This window comes from Phytophthora sojae (assembly GCF_000149755.1).
Source record: "Phytophthora sojae unplaced genomic scaffold PHYSOscaffold_1, whole genome shotgun sequence".
NCBI lineage: Eukaryota > Oomycota > Peronosporomycetes > Peronosporales > Peronosporaceae > Phytophthora > Phytophthora sojae.
The window spans coordinates 1,778,116-1,794,396 of NW_009258115.1; the positions used below are offsets into that span (position 1 = coordinate 1,778,116).

At 52.0% G+C, this 16,281-nt stretch overlaps 5 protein-coding genes across 5 annotated transcripts; 2 read left to right on the forward strand and 3 right to left on the reverse strand.

The window, feature by feature from the left end:
• Positions 1–630: 630 nt before the first annotated feature.
• Positions 631–1,281, reverse strand: PHYSODRAFT_293114 (hypothetical protein; the record flags this gene model as incomplete). Its single annotated transcript, XM_009515986.1, has 1 exon — positions 631–1,281. One exon carries the CDS (start codon positions 1,279–1,281, stop codon positions 631–633), a length of 651 nt encoding a protein of 216 aa, XP_009514281.1.
• A 2,092-nt stretch (positions 1,282–3,373) lies between these two features.
• On the reverse strand, positions 3,374–3,712 carry PHYSODRAFT_293115 (hypothetical protein; the record flags this gene model as incomplete). The annotated part of the gene is made up of 1 exon (XM_009515987.1): positions 3,374–3,712. One exon carries the CDS (start codon positions 3,710–3,712, stop codon positions 3,374–3,376), a length of 339 nt encoding a protein of 112 aa, XP_009514282.1.
• A 1,320-nt stretch (positions 3,713–5,032) lies between these two features.
• Positions 5,033–5,801, reverse strand: PHYSODRAFT_409417 (hypothetical protein; the record flags this gene model as incomplete). Its single annotated transcript, XM_009515988.1, has 2 exons — positions 5,033–5,512; positions 5,595–5,801. Coding segments are annotated over 2 exons (687 nt in total), but the record flags the coding sequence as incomplete, so codon positions are not given.
• A 934-nt stretch (positions 5,802–6,735) lies between these two features.
• On the forward strand, positions 6,736–7,056 carry PHYSODRAFT_404216 (hypothetical protein; the record flags this gene model as incomplete). The annotated part of the gene is made up of 1 exon (XM_009515989.1): positions 6,736–7,056. A coding segment is annotated over one exon (321 nt), but the record flags the coding sequence as incomplete, so codon positions are not given.
• Positions 7,057–12,046: 4,990 nt separating this feature from the next.
• On the forward strand, positions 12,047–16,041 carry PHYSODRAFT_475325 (hypothetical protein; the record flags this gene model as incomplete). The annotated part of the gene is made up of 3 exons (XM_009515990.1): positions 12,047–12,505; positions 12,588–12,918; positions 15,872–16,041. The coding sequence occupies 3 exons, from the start codon at positions 12,047–12,049 to the stop codon at positions 16,039–16,041; spliced, it is 960 nt and encodes a 319-aa protein (XP_009514285.1).
• Positions 16,042–16,281: the final 240 nt, after the last annotated feature.

A 16,281-nucleotide genomic window follows, 5' to 3' on the forward strand; every position in this document is an offset into this window, starting at 1 on the left:
TGTCGCTAGTGAATAAAATATTCCGCGACTTGAGGTCGCGGTGGATCACGGGCGGCTCCAGCGAGTGCAAATAGGTCAGCGCATGACACACTTGAAGCGCGATGGTGGCCTTCTGCTTAGTGAACCCGACAGGCTGCTTCGACTCGAGGTACTGGTCCAGTAACGCACGCAGCTCGCCTCCATGCATGTACTCCAGCACCACGCAGAGGTCCGAGAGGGAGTCCCAGGCCACGCCCACGAACGTCACGATGTGCGGGTGGTCCATGGTGGCGTTCATCTTGGCTTCCGCCAGGAACTCGTTGACTTGCTTCATGTTGCTGCGCGTGGCCGGCAGCAGCATCTTGACAGCGACCTGCTGGCCATTAAAGAGCCCGGCGTGGACCTTTCCAAACGCTCTACGGCTGATGAGTTTCTGCGTCTGCACCTTGTCACGCGGAATGCGCTTGGCCGTGATGACGTCGTCGGTCCACAGTCCAGTCTGTCCGAGGACGCCTCGATCGGCTGTAGCCCCTGGTGTCTCCAGCAACGCGATGCTGCTCCTGTCCGAGTTGAGCGTCGCCTTCGTGTCCTTTATACTCTGCGCCTTGATCCTCCGCTTGTAGACGAACAACGTGACCGCTACAATGGCCGCTACGAACAGGAACAGAACCACGGCGAGTCCGACGTTCGCAACGGTGCCGAGTCCGCGGTGGCCTCGCCCATGTCGTCCCTGACCTCTGACGTGGAGTCGCTGCCGCTGGACCCGTCAACGTCGTTGCTGCTGTACCACGAATACCCTTTACTGCTGCATGTATGCTGCGTCAAAGCGGTCTCGTCGGCGCTGTCTGTCTGGTACAAGTCGTCCGTCAAGCACGAGCGTTGGTTGTAGTATTGAACAGAAGCCGAGCCGCTCTCGTCGAGGCTGGCGATGACGTAGTAGCTCTTGTCGTAGGCGCCCACGCACGCGCCCGACGCCGGGTACCCGAAGGCCACGGAGAGCTTGGAGCAGGTGGCGTCCGTGTTCATCAGCTTGATGAGGTAGGGCGAGTCGCCGAACTTGTCGCGCATGGTGGCAATGAAGTCCGAGGAGCAGTCGACCGTCTGCATGTCCGCGTCGATGTTGCTCGAGCCTGGGGAGCACTCGGAGGGGGTGCAGCTGTCCGCGGATGAAGCGTACACGGCGCATGGAGTGCCGCCGCATTGGTCGCCGAGGTACGAGGACGAGATCTTGTACATGGTCGCGGCTAGCGCGACGCTGGCCGATTGAGCGGCGATGGCCGCAGCCAGAACCCGTCGAAGCATGGAGTGTCTATTGAGTCTATTGAGACGGGTGGGAGTGTGAGCAATTGGAGACTTGAGAGTGGAGTGGAGTCAAAGAGTGAGAGGCACTGGTGCGTTTGCTGTTGGAAACATACGGGGGAGCTGTGGACTGGTCATGCACGATCGATTGCTGTGGCGACGGCCGTGAGAGGCGAGACAGAGCAGTGGAAAGAGCGCACCAAAGCTCACCGTATCCGGTAGAGTTAACCCACGTGCTGGCCGCGGCGATGGCAATGGAGACCATTCATTGACTGTCAGTGGCAGCGATGTGGAGACGTCGGGGCGGAAGAGGTGGAAAGGCGCCGGAGGAGCTGGTCGTGAGTTGGAATGGAGCGTTTCGGTGCGAGTGGATCAAGCTCAACGCGGCAACGAGCGCGGTCCTTTGCCGGATACTTAGTACTCGCCAGTCCACTTCGGCTGAGAGGTTTAGGCGTCATGTGGGTGGGTGGAAGCGATCATCTGCAATGAGAAAACTTCTCGTTGCGCCATAAACTCTCAGGTGGAGACTCTCCAGCTGCTACACTGCACGATAACTCTGCCTTCCAAGCGGCTCTGGGGAACCCTCACAACATCAGCGGCAAACCAACAGCAAACCATGACTTGATTATCCTTGTCCATTAGCTACAGGCAATGAAGGGCTCAGTAGGTACCGTATCCTCTGGTGCAAGGAGCTCCTTCGACTAGACAACTTGAAGTCTGTACAACGCCTCCGCTGCGCTCGGTCTCTCTCTAGGGTCGATGGACACACAGTCAAGCCCAAGCTTGACGATCGAGCGTGGACTGAAGTACGAGAACTCCACTCGAGCCTCCCCCGCTGCGATTCTCTGGAGCAACGTAGCGTCCACCAGCTCTCGACCCTCGGACTCGCGACTCCGCTTCCTCGCCTGAGGGTACGGGAGTGTATGGACATCCAACTCCGACAGCACCACCCCAAAGGAGAACATGTCGGCCTTGTCGTCGTATCTCTCCCCGAACATGACCTCCGGCGCCATCCACAGCGACGTTCCAACTCCAGCAGTCATGGTGCGGTCCAGAATTTCACGAGAAACGCCAAAGTCCGAGAGCTTGGCTTCCAGCGTCTTGGTCAGGAGAATGTTCCTCGACTTGAGGTCTCGGTGGATCATGGGCGGCGACAACGAGTGCAGATCCGTGAGCGCGTGACAGACCTGAAGCGCGATGGCGACTTTCTGTCGGTCGAAGCCGACTGCGTGGTTGGACGATTCGTACTTGTTGAGGAGAGCTCGGAGATCGCCGCCCTCCATGAACTCTATAGCCATGCACAGATCCGACAGCGAGTCCCACCCGACGCCCACGAAATTGACGATACGGGGGTGGTCCATGGCTGCAGCGATCTTGGCTTCGGCAAGGAATGCGTTGACATGCTGGAGGTTGGAGCGCGCCGATGGGGGAAGCATCTTGATGGCTACTGGCTGTCGGTTGTAGACCCCAAGGTACACTTCTCCGTAGGCTCCGCGGCGGATGAGGTTCTTGATCTTGACTTTGTCTCGTGGAATCCGCTTCGCCGTGATGATTTCGTCGTTCCAGAGCCCGCTTCGGCCTTCCATGGCGGTGTCGTTGGGCCCAGTGCTGCTCGTATTAGAACGGTCCTCGGTATATTTCCCTTTGTCTCGACGACAGATGAGCGCGCAGAGGATGCCTACGGCGACTATGACGGCGGCGACAGCAATCCCTACTACGGTAGCAGTGTCGCCACTGTTGCTACTGCTTCCAGTCGTGACGGAGGATCCACTTGAGCTGGAATTTGATGGAGAACTTTCATCGTTCGACCCACTGGAGCTGCTACGATCGACGTCATTGCTCGTATACCATTCGTACGAGCCCACGGAGTTCACCGAGTCCGTCGTGAAGAAGTCGTACACAGCGCTGACGTTGCCCAAGAGTACGCATGAATGGTTCTCGACTTCGTCCTTATTGGCCGCTCCTATCGCCACGTTTGTCGATGAGCACGAATTGTCCCCCGCCATGGACCCCTTCGACCCGACAGGCACGTAGTACGGTACCACCGTAGCTGACCCGTCCGCATTCACGCTGCTTTGATAGAACAACCCCGCCGTCACGTTGCCGCCCAGACAGGAATTCGTCGCGAGGAAGCCGCCGCATACTCGAACGTGGAGCAGTCGTCGTCCGAGTACAAACTGTGGATGATGTACGGGGCCTCGCCGAAGAAGTCGCGCATCACCTGCAGGTAGTCTTCCTTGGAGCAGTCGGTGGACGCGCGCTCGCCCACGTCGAAGTCGTAGCAGACCCCGTCCTCACACCCGCCATTCTGCCTCGCGTACACGATGTACGGCTCCGTGTTGTTGCAGTCGCCACCGAGGTAGTTGGCCATGATGTCGTATTTCACCGCAGTCACAACAGCCCAAAAGCCTTGAACGGTGGCAAGAAGTAGCATGTAGACACAATGACAACGCATTCGTTGATTAAGTCACTCGATCCTGGCGCGGTAAAACACGAAGTGGTGCGGCGGAGATAGATGATCCGACGGCGAGTATAGTAGATTCAATTTTCTGTACGAACCCAAACTTGCTGTTGATGAGCTGTTCGCCCATCATCATCAGACATATGATCAGCGAGGTGACGTATCCGTCGGATACTAAACTTTAGTCTAAACTGCGGTGGTTGTTGCACTAGTCGCATTAGAGCAATGCGTGCGGGTTTGGATTGCCATTTAGGAAACCACAACTCGAGAGTGAGCGAAAAAACCCCTGCATGTGGAACGTATGAAGCCCACATCGGAAATGTAATAGAGCTACTTCGCGGAACCTCTGCATACAGCCTTACTTCCAGATTTCTCCTAATTCGCTGCAGAGTACTTCTGCTGCCAGTAGTTAAGTACAGTGCCAACTACTATACATGTAGGTGATAGTGCGCTATCTAGTAGATACAGCGTGAGGTACATTCGGATATTCGGCAAATTTCTACTGTAGATTTTAATCGCCTGACAAACGAGAAGCACCTCGAACAGCAACATTTTTGCCGTTCCCGTATGTACGTGCACACATGTACGCGCTTCATACACGCTTCAGCTGATGGCGAGCTGGAGCTGCGCGGTGAGCCACAAACCCTTCGAGGAGTGGTCGAAGTGATGGACAGCTCTGATATGCAACTCGGTCAAATGGGTCACCTCGGATTCCCAATTACGTGTCTGCTAAAGATCTACTAAGGCAAGTTGCCACTTTAGTAGAATTTTCGATGGCAACTTTTAGCCAACCGCCTCTGCTTGTAGTATTGGCCGCAAGGTACTGAGTGGGGAATGAAATTGTAGCTCAAGATTTCAGCAATCAGAGACGATACTAGCTAACTAAATCCATGCAATATTCAGCACATTTAACGCAAGCTACTAAGCCATCTCGAATTCGAGGTTGTGCCAGTTTAGTAGAGATTTTACCAGGGAGTTTGTATTGAAATACCAGCTGTTTGCTCCTTTGCACCTTGAATAATTATATTATCAACCAATCATGGAAGCCATACGCGAAATACTGTCTGTTCATTGGTCGACGTGACACTCTACTAAACTGCTCACACTCTACTAAAGTGGCAGTTTGCCTTATTATTATTTTTTTACCAAAAGTAGATGTTGTTGGGCGACCAGAAGCTCAACTCATACAAAAACTGTATATTTAAAAAAAGCAATCTTTCTCAAAAACATGAAAACTACACTTGGCAGCAACTCGTCACCATACTTTAGCCCTTGGGTTGGTGTTTTCGTGGTATCAACCCGCCCCGCAATCTCGTAGTTCTCACCGAGAACGTCAGCGATAGCCACAGGTTTCGCCAACACTCTACTAAAATCCGCTCGATCATCCGTAGCTGCGCCAGCCCCGCTGTTGTTGTACTCCTCGAAGTAAATGTTGGCGGTGTTGTTGTCTTCCCACAACTCCCAGCCAGCAGGGTTGACAACTTTGACAAGTTTACTGTTCTGAAAGACGACACGAGCGTAGGGCTGCCACGGGCGACCGAGGTAGACTGATCCAGGTTTAGCCGTGCCGGACACGTGCGCGTTGTTGAAGACGTACTGGGACGGGTTGGTGTCGGAGTCACGGCCATTAGCCGTGATATGACCCGCATCGATCGACACGATGTCACACGACTCGAACCATGCACTCGCGTACTGCCCGAAGATGAAGTCTTCCACACCGCTGATGTACGACTTGGCGTACAGATTGGCGCCCTTGTTCGCGTAAAGCGCGTCCTGAAAAAAACATGTTGTTAGCATTTTAGTCAACTGACAACAATGAACTTGAGATCCAAGATCAACAATAGAAAAAAAGTACCCGATAGCCCGTGAAGTAGCAAGCGTAGAAGCCGGAATTGGTGCCGACAACCGAGACGGCGTTGATCTTGCCTGCCATGTTGGCGATATTAAGGTTGCCGATCTTGACGTTGTCCGTCCGGAGGTGCAACGTAGTGGTGAAGTCGTTGCGGTCCTTCGAAATCGAGGCAGGATTGTCCTTCTGGACCAAAGCGTGAGAGATGGTCACTGTTGCGATTGTACACTTCGCAGTCTGGTTGTGTCTCTCCGTATCGAGGCACGTGCTTGCTGTGAAGTTGTTGCCGACGGTAGGCAATTGTGGTACACGATCTGATTGGCCGGGACCCAAAATTTGTCACTTCTGATTGGCTGAGAGAAAGGCAAGTTGAAGTTGCCTTTCTGGATACGATCTGCAACATTTACTTTTTGATCCCCAGCTTCTAATACTTGGAAGTAGGAGGTGTGCGTTAGTACGATTCATGTTTAAGCATAGGAGACTAGGACATGATAGTCAGTTTGGTCTAACGCATTCTAATTCCCTTCCTAACCAACACTCGACTACCAAGCCTCGCCCGCATAATCTCAAGTTGTTTTGAGCCCAAGCTACACAGACACCGTGAAGCTCGTGGAAGACAACTACTTCCACTGGGAGTTCAACATGCGGATGAAGCTGTCGCGCAAGGGACTGCTGGCCAGTCAGAGTTCGACCAGCTGAGTGACCGCTCCACGGTACAATGGAAGACCGACGATCTGAAGGCCCTTGGTGTGATCGCTGGGGACGTGAGTCTCACATTCCAAGTCTACATCCGTGGAGCGACAACCGCTGCTGAATCGTGGCGCCTACCTCGACCGCAGCGGCATCAAGTATGAGAAGACGGCGCCGTACACGCCTCAGCTGAATGGACTGGCTGAGCAAGAACGAGAGCCAAGCTGCGGCGCACCTACACGCAAGTCGCGTTAGATTCGCCCCTCTCACAATAATCTCACGCAGAATGGCTGATCGCAAAGCTAATGCACGCAAGGCTTCTGAAAGAGGTAACTAAGCCTACAACGGTCGGACCAGCAGTGTATTGCCAGGTAGTCGGCATGATACAGGCGGAATCCCCAGAAGAAACGGAGCTAGTGGTGTCTTGATTCGCTAAGGTGATCTAGATCAACACGGAGAAGTACTCTGGGGCAAGAGCATTGCGATTCCATCTCCCAAATGCACCTTGAATATCGCGGCTTTTGTGGCATTATTTCATGTTCCCAGCGAGGCGAACAGACAGCAGCAGAAGCGGATTCACATTGCGGGAGACAATGCCTTGCTGATAAAGGTGCTGTCCGCCAGAACGCCCCCGAAGTCCACAAGGCTACGAATTTGGTTCCACAAGTGCCTACAGCTAGTAGACAAAGTCAGGGTTGCGTCATGGACCTTGCTGCCCAGAAATGCCAACGCAAGCTCCCGCAGCTTAGCTCAGTTGGCGACCGAAACTGAGCAAACAAGAGTCTTACAGAGTGCGGTGTTCAGTGAAAACTTTCATCGAATAGCACAACTAGCACGACGAGACTACGCGGAGTGGGCTATGGACGTCCACAGTACTGAAGAGTAAGGAGGAACGGCCAAAGGTAAAACTTCGGCTATAGGGTTGTTAGGATTCAGACTACGGTTAGTTATCCAATATACCTCAACATCATCATGATCTCTTCAAACTAAGCAGCACTGTCGATTACTCTTGCTACGCCGTGGTGAGTACATGGATTGTGGACTCGACAACGGGTGCTACTTAATTAATTGTGAGTACACTTCACTACCTTATGAGTAATTCCACATAATGTGCCTCAGGAAAGATGCCACATCCAGCATCGCCACCTTGGACCAGACCGGAGGAGGATACAATGTGAAAGCACCTGATCGATCCACTTATGCCGACATGAGGAAGCTAGTAGAGAATTCAAGCGTCATCTAGCAGAAAACAAAATATAAAATTGCCCTTAAGGGTTTGTAGCACGTTGCATTAGAGGCTTGGGATCAAAAAGTAAATGTTGCAGATCGTATCCAGAAAGGCAACTTCAACTTGCCTTTCCCTCAGCCAATCAGAAGTGACAAATTTTGGGTCCCCGCCAATCAGATCCCAGTATTCCACCACGTGTACCACAATTGCCTACCATCGGCAACAACTTCACAGCAAGCACGTGCCTCGATACGGATACACACAACTAGAGTGCGAAGTGTACAATCGCAACACCCCCACTCAATTTGCAGTATACCCGAGCATCTCAGTAATGTTACTGCGCTTGAGCACATAGCGAAGAGTCTTCGTCGAGAGTCCCTTGGTCAGAAAATCAGCAAGTTGGTTCTTGGACTCAACGTGGTCGAGCTCCTCGTGATCTTCTCGCGGATGAAGTGATAGCGGATGTCGATGTGCTTGGTGCGAGCCTGGTAGCCGACATTCTTCGCCAACGCCATGGCACCTTGGTTGTTCTCGTAGATCACCGTAGGTCCATCTTGCTCCGCACCTAAATCCTGGAGTAGTAGTCGCATCCACACCACCTCCTTCACACATTCACTGAGTGCCATGTACTCCGCCTCAGTCGAGCTCAGCGCGACCGTCTTCTGAAAAGTCGATCGCCAAACCACGGGAGCACCACACATCATCAGCATCATTCCGCTTACAGAGCGTCTGTCGTCGCGGTTACCAGCCCAATCGGCGTCCGAATACGCGACGAGCTCCGTGCCAAGCAATCCATCGTAGATGATTCCGAGACTCTTGATCTTCAACAGGTATCGTACCACGCGGATACCTGCATCCCAGTGCTCCTCACCGGGGTTCTCCAGAAAACGACTCAACTTTGCCACTGCAGCTGAAATGTCTGGTCGAGTTCCACACTCCTGGTACATCAGGCTTCCCACGAGAGAGCGATACGGCTTCGACTTCATCTTGGCCTTGTCCTCCTCGGTTTGGGGTTCGTCCGCCTTGGTCAACTGCACACTTGGGTCGAGTGGAGTCAGGCACGGCTTCGCATTCTTCTGGCCGAACTTCTTGATGATCGACGCGGTGTACGCCCGCTGGCAGATGCCCAGCGTCTTGGCCTCCATGTCGTAGTCGATCTCGATGCCAAGGATGAATCGAGCGCGTCCGAGGTCCTTGATGAGAAACTTGTCCGCGATGCCTGCCTTCACCGAGTCCATGATGGCCCGCTGGCGAGATGCAATCAGCATGTCATCGATGTAGATACACACCACGCACTCGTCGTCGCCAGCACCTCTCGTGTAGACACACGGGTCGGCATCGGCAGCTCGAAATCCCATGCTTTTGAGATGCGCGTCGATCGTCCCGTTCCATACGCGAGACGCTTGCTTGAGTCCGTACAAACTCTGCAGTAGCAGGCAGACGACATCATCTTCACCTTGAGCTTAAGCCAAATCCAATAGTTCTCGAAGTCCTTCAGGCAACTCCATGTAGATCTCCTCTTCGGCTTTCCATACAAAAACGCAGTGTCGATGTCACACTGGTCAATCTCCATTCCGTCGGCGCAGCACTTCGCGAGTTTCGCACGGATGGAGTTCAGGTACACCATCGGCGAGTAGGTCTCCTCGTAGTCGATTTCATGTCTCTGCGAGTACCCTTTGGCAATGAGACGAGCCTTGTACCGAACGACTCTCCCCGTCTCATCGTGCTTCAACGCGAACACCGAGCGGCAGCCAATCGTGCGCTGGTGTTTGGGCTTGGGCACCAACTTCCATGTCTTGTTCGTCATCAGCGACTTGAGTTCACTTGCGAACGCGGCACGATCCTCACTCGTAATCGCCTCTTGGTACAACCTTGGCACCTCTTCCGTTGCAGCCATCAGCATTTCGCCGTGTATGGCTAGGTGGTTGTCGTCCGACTTGGCGCGACCTTGGTCCACCTTCTGACGCTTCGTCCTGATCTCGGATGGTGCAACGACTTGCTTCTTGCGACCTCCGGGCTCCTCCGGATCGTTGGCCTCTTCAATGTGACGAGCACGCGACTGAGTAATCATCGGATGGGTAGTATTGCTCCACCTGTCGTCACGTCACTCGGTGCCATAGTCGGACCGCCAACTTCAACTGCAGTCTAAACGTCGCGAGCGGGCACCAATGCAGACACTCCTTCCGAGTTTGGTGCCGCCGGGGTCGAATCTTCATCGTCGTCGATCTCCAGACGTGTCATCAGATGGTCGGGTTCAGTCGTCTCCATAAAATTCACAGTGCGCACGATTTGCGCCTTTCCCGTCACCACGTTGAGAACGCGGTATCCCTTCACGTCATCTTCGTAGCCCAGGAAGCGACACTTGAACGCCTTCGCGTCCAGCTTCCGGTGCTTCTCGTCGGCAACATGGGCGTAGCCAAGTGCACCAAACACCTTCATGTTCTTCAGTTGAGGCTTGGTTCGGTGCACGATCTCGTGGGGTGTCTTCACGGTCACAGAATTTGGGATCCGGTTCATGATCCACGCAGCCGTGTTGATAGATTCCGCTCACCACTTCTTGTCGATTCCGTCATGGTAGAGCATGCAGCGCGTCATCTCCTCCAAACTTCGGTTCATGCGCACGCCCTCTGATGCTGTAGCGCTGGGGTAAAGTGCATCCAGCTTACAGCGCCAGATAACTCCAATTGTAGCCGTCACACCTGCTCTCCCGTAATTATTTGCGATTTCTGCCACCAGCCCCAGTGAACCTTGCGCCAGCCCTCCCCCCGTCTTAGCATTGCGCTCAACCTGGGCTCGCAGTCCTTCTGGGGGTAGTTTAAGCTATAAAGTAAACCTTTCAGATACCGACCCAATGGCTGGGCCTCCATTTAGCTTCATCCAGCCTTCCCGGAAGCAATCCCAGGTTCTTCGGGCCACCGGGCACGCCCAAAAATGTGGGAAGCTGTGAGTTTGAAGAGATTATGGCTGGTGTAAAGAAGGAGACCGTCGCATGCAAGTCAGCTTCCGACCAGTGAAAAGAGCCTCAATTCTTCTTAGCTCAAGATAAATAGTTAAAAATTGTCTAACTCCACAAACATGTAAGCCAGATTTACAACACACTAAAAAAACAGTTTGCAAGCACTAATGTTAGCTATACAGTTAGTGTTTGCGCGAACACTACCTTTACCATTGTTCATTTTGCAGACAACTTCAAGTACACGTATATTTCTACACGCAATAGCAACTGGCGCCCAATTTGTCTACAACAGATATTTTCTGTTATTCGGCGTAAAAGTCGAATCACCAACTCTCTGCCATTAGCTACGTCGCTCACATTGTGTATCTGTCGGCGACAGCTTTTGAGCACGCATCTGTTATTTCACAGGTTTTAGAGTGGGAAGAATCAGCGTCTGCTAGCATCGATATTCCTGAATGGTATGTTATGGTCAGCGCTGTCGTGTGGCACTTAAGACTTCAGTATACAAAATACTTGCATTTTGTATACTGAAGTCGCTATAGTAAAGTATAAAACATGCATAAATGCTTGGTTTTGCGCCGCACTCCGCAGCATAATATATCATTCTGCAGGAGTTTTCCAAAAATTATTGCAATTATTGTTGTAAAACCTCGCAATATGCTTGGTTTTACGCAAGGGATATAATAGGTCAAAATCAATAGAGGGGTAATTTGATTGGATTAAATTTGTAAAACCAAGCATGTTGCAAAGTTTTAGGACCACCAACCACTATAGGGTTAAGAAAACAGCGGCACCCTGTAGTACACCTATTGGGATGCCGAATCGAAGCTAACGAGACCCAAAATGAGTCTATAGTTACTTCAACAGCATGTAAAAGAGCTCTGCGCTCGACGTTCAGACGATGATTATGGTACGTGGCATTATGTTAGCTTACGTGAACCGTTGAAAGCCAAGCACTGGATGGTAAATCTCGAACTGTATCTGGTACAGCATGGTGTACATACGTACGAGCCGCATAAGTCCACTCCATCTTTGACGATGAGGTGTGCCCTGATCAGTTGATCGTAGAAGCACCAGGTCCCGAATGTAAGCTGCAACGAATATTTCAAAGGCCATAGACCGCAGAAAAGGAAATAGTAGTGATAAGTGATTATACTGTGAGTCTTTCGAGCGAGATCATTCACTGTATTTTTTGTACCGGTACTTGGACTATCGCTTTGACTGTTCTCCTTGAGCACCTGGCTCAAACGGTGATTCTTGAAAGTTAGCTAACATTTTGGTAATGCGTACTTAAGTACAACGGTTTTAAATACCCTGTCATATCCGCTGGTCAATTGTCATTCGATGGAGCAATAATACACAACTTGTTTCGTATCCCATCATTAATCCCGGAGTGATGTGTACTTCGTCCAATCTAGCCCGAATACACCATTTCAAGGTCAACTTGAGAGTAATCGCGGTTCAGATTGTACCAAAACACCGTGTAGAGGGCTGATCAGTACTTGGAGTTGATGGTTTTTCCAAGCAAACACTTCACTTTGAGACCCCCTCCCCCCATCACGCTCAAACCAACTCGACACGATCATGCAAATTATTGCTCCTCTCGTCGGTGCGTGCAGTGGGCCCAACGCCCGTACCAAACCTCCAGCTGGAGCCATCATCGTTGACGCGGCTGGAGCGCACAGCGGCAGCGTCCGCACCGTAGCGGACGGTGTCGCCAAGCTGCCCAACACAACGGCGGAGCACACGCTCTTCGTCTTCCCTGGCGTATACGAAGAGCAAGTGATCATATCGAAGCTAATCGGATGTGATACCACATCGTACACTACCAACGAGGTGACCATCTCTCACGCTTTGGCCCAGAAGGACAATCCTGCCTCGATTTCGAAGGACCGCAACGACTTCACCACTACGTTGCACCTCCGGACGGACAACGTCAAGATCGGCAACCTTAATATCGCCAACATGGCAGGCAAGATCAACGCCGTCTCGGTTGTCGGCACCAATTCCGGCTTCTACGCTTGCTACTTCACGGGCTATCGGGTACTTTTTTTCTATTGTTGATCTTGGATCTCAAGTTCATTGTTGTCAGTTGACTAAAATGCTAACAACATGTTTTTTTCAGGACGCGCTTTACGCGAACAAGGGCGCCAATCTGTACGCCAAGTCGTACATCAGCGGTGTGGAAGACTTCATCTTCGGGCAGTACGCGAGTGCATGGTTCGAGTCGTGTGACATCGTGTCGATCGATGCGGGTCATATCACGGCTAATGGCCGTGACTCCGACACCAACCCGTCCCAGTACGTCTTCAACAACGCGCACGTGTCCGGCACGGCTAAACCTGGATCAGTCTACCTCGGTCGCCCGTGGCAGCCCTACGCCCGTGTCGTCTTTCAGAACAGTAAACTTGTCAAAGTTGTCAACCCTGCTGGCTGGGAGTTGTGGGAAGACAACGGTAGCCTCCGATTGAGGTCGTCGCCAGGTCAGGTCAATTTTGGTCAACTCGGACTTCTGTCAATTACAAACGGCAGATGGCATTGTGCCAATCACATCTGTCTGCAAGTAGACACATTGGCCGCCAATATGGCGTTAGCAAACTGAAGAAGGACAGTACCACAACGCAAGCCGGTGGATGGACGTGTATCGCCTTACCTAGAGGCACTCTCACGCTGCGATTTTGAAGCCCATGGTCAAGCAAAGTGTGTGCCTCGAGCTCGGCGGTTGTGCTGTCTGGTCTGAAGCGATTGTCGGTTGGTAAGTCGAGGCACGTTTGGAGAAGCATGTTATAGTGATAACCGCGCAATTTTTAGTAGTTGTCTGGAGGTAATGCTTTGATCACTACAGGCAAGTGTGAATGCGGTGCAGTGGACCAGATAAAAGCGCTGCTAGAACTGTATTGTAGCGAGTGGCTCCCCAGTAATGCGGGCCATGAGAAACCTGGTGAGTTCCTAGCCGTGTTACCTGTTGGCTGAGGTCGGTGCTCTGTGAGGTACGGATACCAGGGCAGCGAGACAGAAGATGCTGTGCATATAATCTGACCTGTGGAAAATTTAACTTTAAAGTGCGCCACGTCCCATGTTGAATTAGCGCATTTCTTAGCTTTTTCGTCGAGACTATCCCTACTTCGAGGCTAGCTCATTCTTCATTTCCAAGCACCGCGCACAAGGGGAGGCACGAGGTTACAGGTCAGGACTCACCCTTCACTATACGCTTTTGTGCCAGCCGCCGCTTGCTAGGCTATTTGCTGGACACTTCGACTTATTTTGAGAACTGTTCCGGCAGAAGGACTCTCCAGCGTAGCCATCATAGTAAGTGGTCGGTATGCGTACGCGTAGTGGAGGGGTAGATGTTGTCTGCCAAAACCAAAGTGATATGCCCGAGTGCTACTCGTTTTGCGGCTTATTTGCAGTTAACAACTGTATGCAGATCCGAGACTTTGTGGACGAAGAGGACTTGAAACACGTATTGCGCAAGCTGCGGCTATCGAAGGAAAAGCTCCGCCTCTCCAAGAAAACCCCCTCCTTCCACGGAAACTGGTTAACTGGCGCATACTCTATCGACGCCCTCCAATACGCCCTACGCCTGAAGCACTACGACATGGTCAACATATCCCGCCCAGCAAAGGAGCTCCACGTGCCGCGCCGATATTTATTCAAGGCAATTACGGAGTCAACGCGCCGTCGGTTGTACATCGTCGGCATCCCACCTGGACAACAAAATGGTGTCTTCCACGCAGTCGCGCGTGTAAAGGTGGGCGACCGCTACTGGCTCATCGACTCGGATACATGGGGGAAATACGAGAGTACCGAAGAGAATCTGCACTTCTTCTTCAGGCGAATTGGAAAGGTGTACGCGATTGAGGAAAGTAAGCGCTCCAAAACCAAGTAACTGCTTTTGTACTTTGGCTGAATTATGATTTGTTCCCAGTGATGAACACAGCATATAATGTTATCGTTTCGCGGAATTATGACTTGATCAGAATGTGAAGATGTGTTATAATTAAAGTCAGATATCTGACTTTATGATCTTGCTAGGTATGCTGAACATAAATGGTCTTGGCAGAAAGTCACTTGGGCTAAACTTATACGTCGTGCATCGAAGTCGCTTCTAAGTATATAATTGACATCAAGCTTCATACAAGCTTCATAGTGCAGCGATAACAAGAGACGGTAGCTTATTTTAGTCGGAAATCTTAGCTATTCCTGCGATACGTATAATTAGCACACAATAAGGATCTCCGTACACCCTAAAAGAAAGTATCGGTGGCTCATTCAGCATTTTGCTTAGAGCGGGCACGATGACGGTTCACCGAGCGGTGTGGCACTTCGCCGAAACTAGAGGGACCAAGCGCGCGAAGGCTTATGTCGCGAAGCGTAATAAGCCAAAAGGGGTCACGAAAAGCAAACGGGATACTGCGTGGCTTACAGGCCGAGGTGGGGCTCGGATGCGCAATGCATGGTTTGCTTTGCCGATACAGGAACGCGAGCAGCTCATGGGGATGTATCCGGACCCGAGCTTTCCCCAAGGCACTGACGGTGTTCTCGACGAGCGCAAACGCGTACAGGAGCTACGCAGTACCGATCCGGATGCTTTAGTGAGAAGCGGCACAAGCGCCGCAACTTTAGCTGCAAACGATACCGACAAGCAAAGGCACCTCACCGCCCTCGCGAAGAGCAAGTCGCGATACCTCGACGTCAAGTGTGAAGAGGAAAACCTTCGTCTCAATACGGCCTACAACCGCGGAAACATGGCTGGCGTCGTCGAGGCTCTTGTCGAAGGAGTCCAAAGTGCTATCCTGCTCGCGCATTCCAGAGATCAACCACGCTCAAGCCAGGATGCGTTCCGTGCTGTATGCACCAGGGTTTCAGACGTTTTAGCAGGGGCAATGTCCACTGCTGAAATGCCTCCAGAGCCAGACTATACAAGCGACGCCCCGTCAGAGGAGTTTGCAAAAAGCAGAATCATGCAGGCTAAGGCGCAATACGACAGTGCACTGGCTTCCGCTGTGCAGTACCTCGCGTCAAAAGGTGACTACGAAGATCCTGATCCCAGCATCTTGAACCCGAACAAACGGTATTTCGGCAAGCAGAATTAAGCCATAGCAACTACTCCTTCGAGTTAGACAATGACTCGAACAATTAAAGATGCCGGAGGCGTCAATGCATAGAGTCATTAATGAATGAATTACTAAACCAATCTGCTTTGTTTGATGACATGACGGGGAAATGGACGTATTCCTTCCGTCGATATTTAGGTCCTGTCGTTGTATATGTGCTGATTCGCACTAGCAGTAGCAACTGTTGTATTATGCCATCTCGTTTTTACAAAGTAATCATCATATGGTGTGTTCTGTCGGTTGACCTGCAGTTGATCTGACCTGTCAATGACCTCCGTCGGGCTCCTCCAAGACAACAACACCGCCAACATTTACTTCGAGAAGTACAACAACAGTGGGGCTGGCGCAGCTACGGATGATCGAGCGGATTTTAGTAGAGTGTTGGCGAAGTCTGTGGCTATCGCTGACGTTCTCGGTGAGAACTGCGAGAGTGCGGGGCGGGTTGATACCGCGTTCCTGTAAGGAAAAATGACCCAAGCTTCACTTCCCTTTTCGCGCCGTTTGGCACAAGTGGTTTCAGGGACTCCTCCAGCGCCTCTTCGGAGGATCTCTCTTCTCGGATGGAGTCCCCCCGCGTGGGGCCGAGAATGCGAGATGGGGCGTTCCTGAGCGCCGAGCGCGGGACCAGCCCCGTGCTTGGCGACTGCCACCAAGATTATCAACAACTACGCTGCACCAAGTAAGACCGAGACGCGACGAACC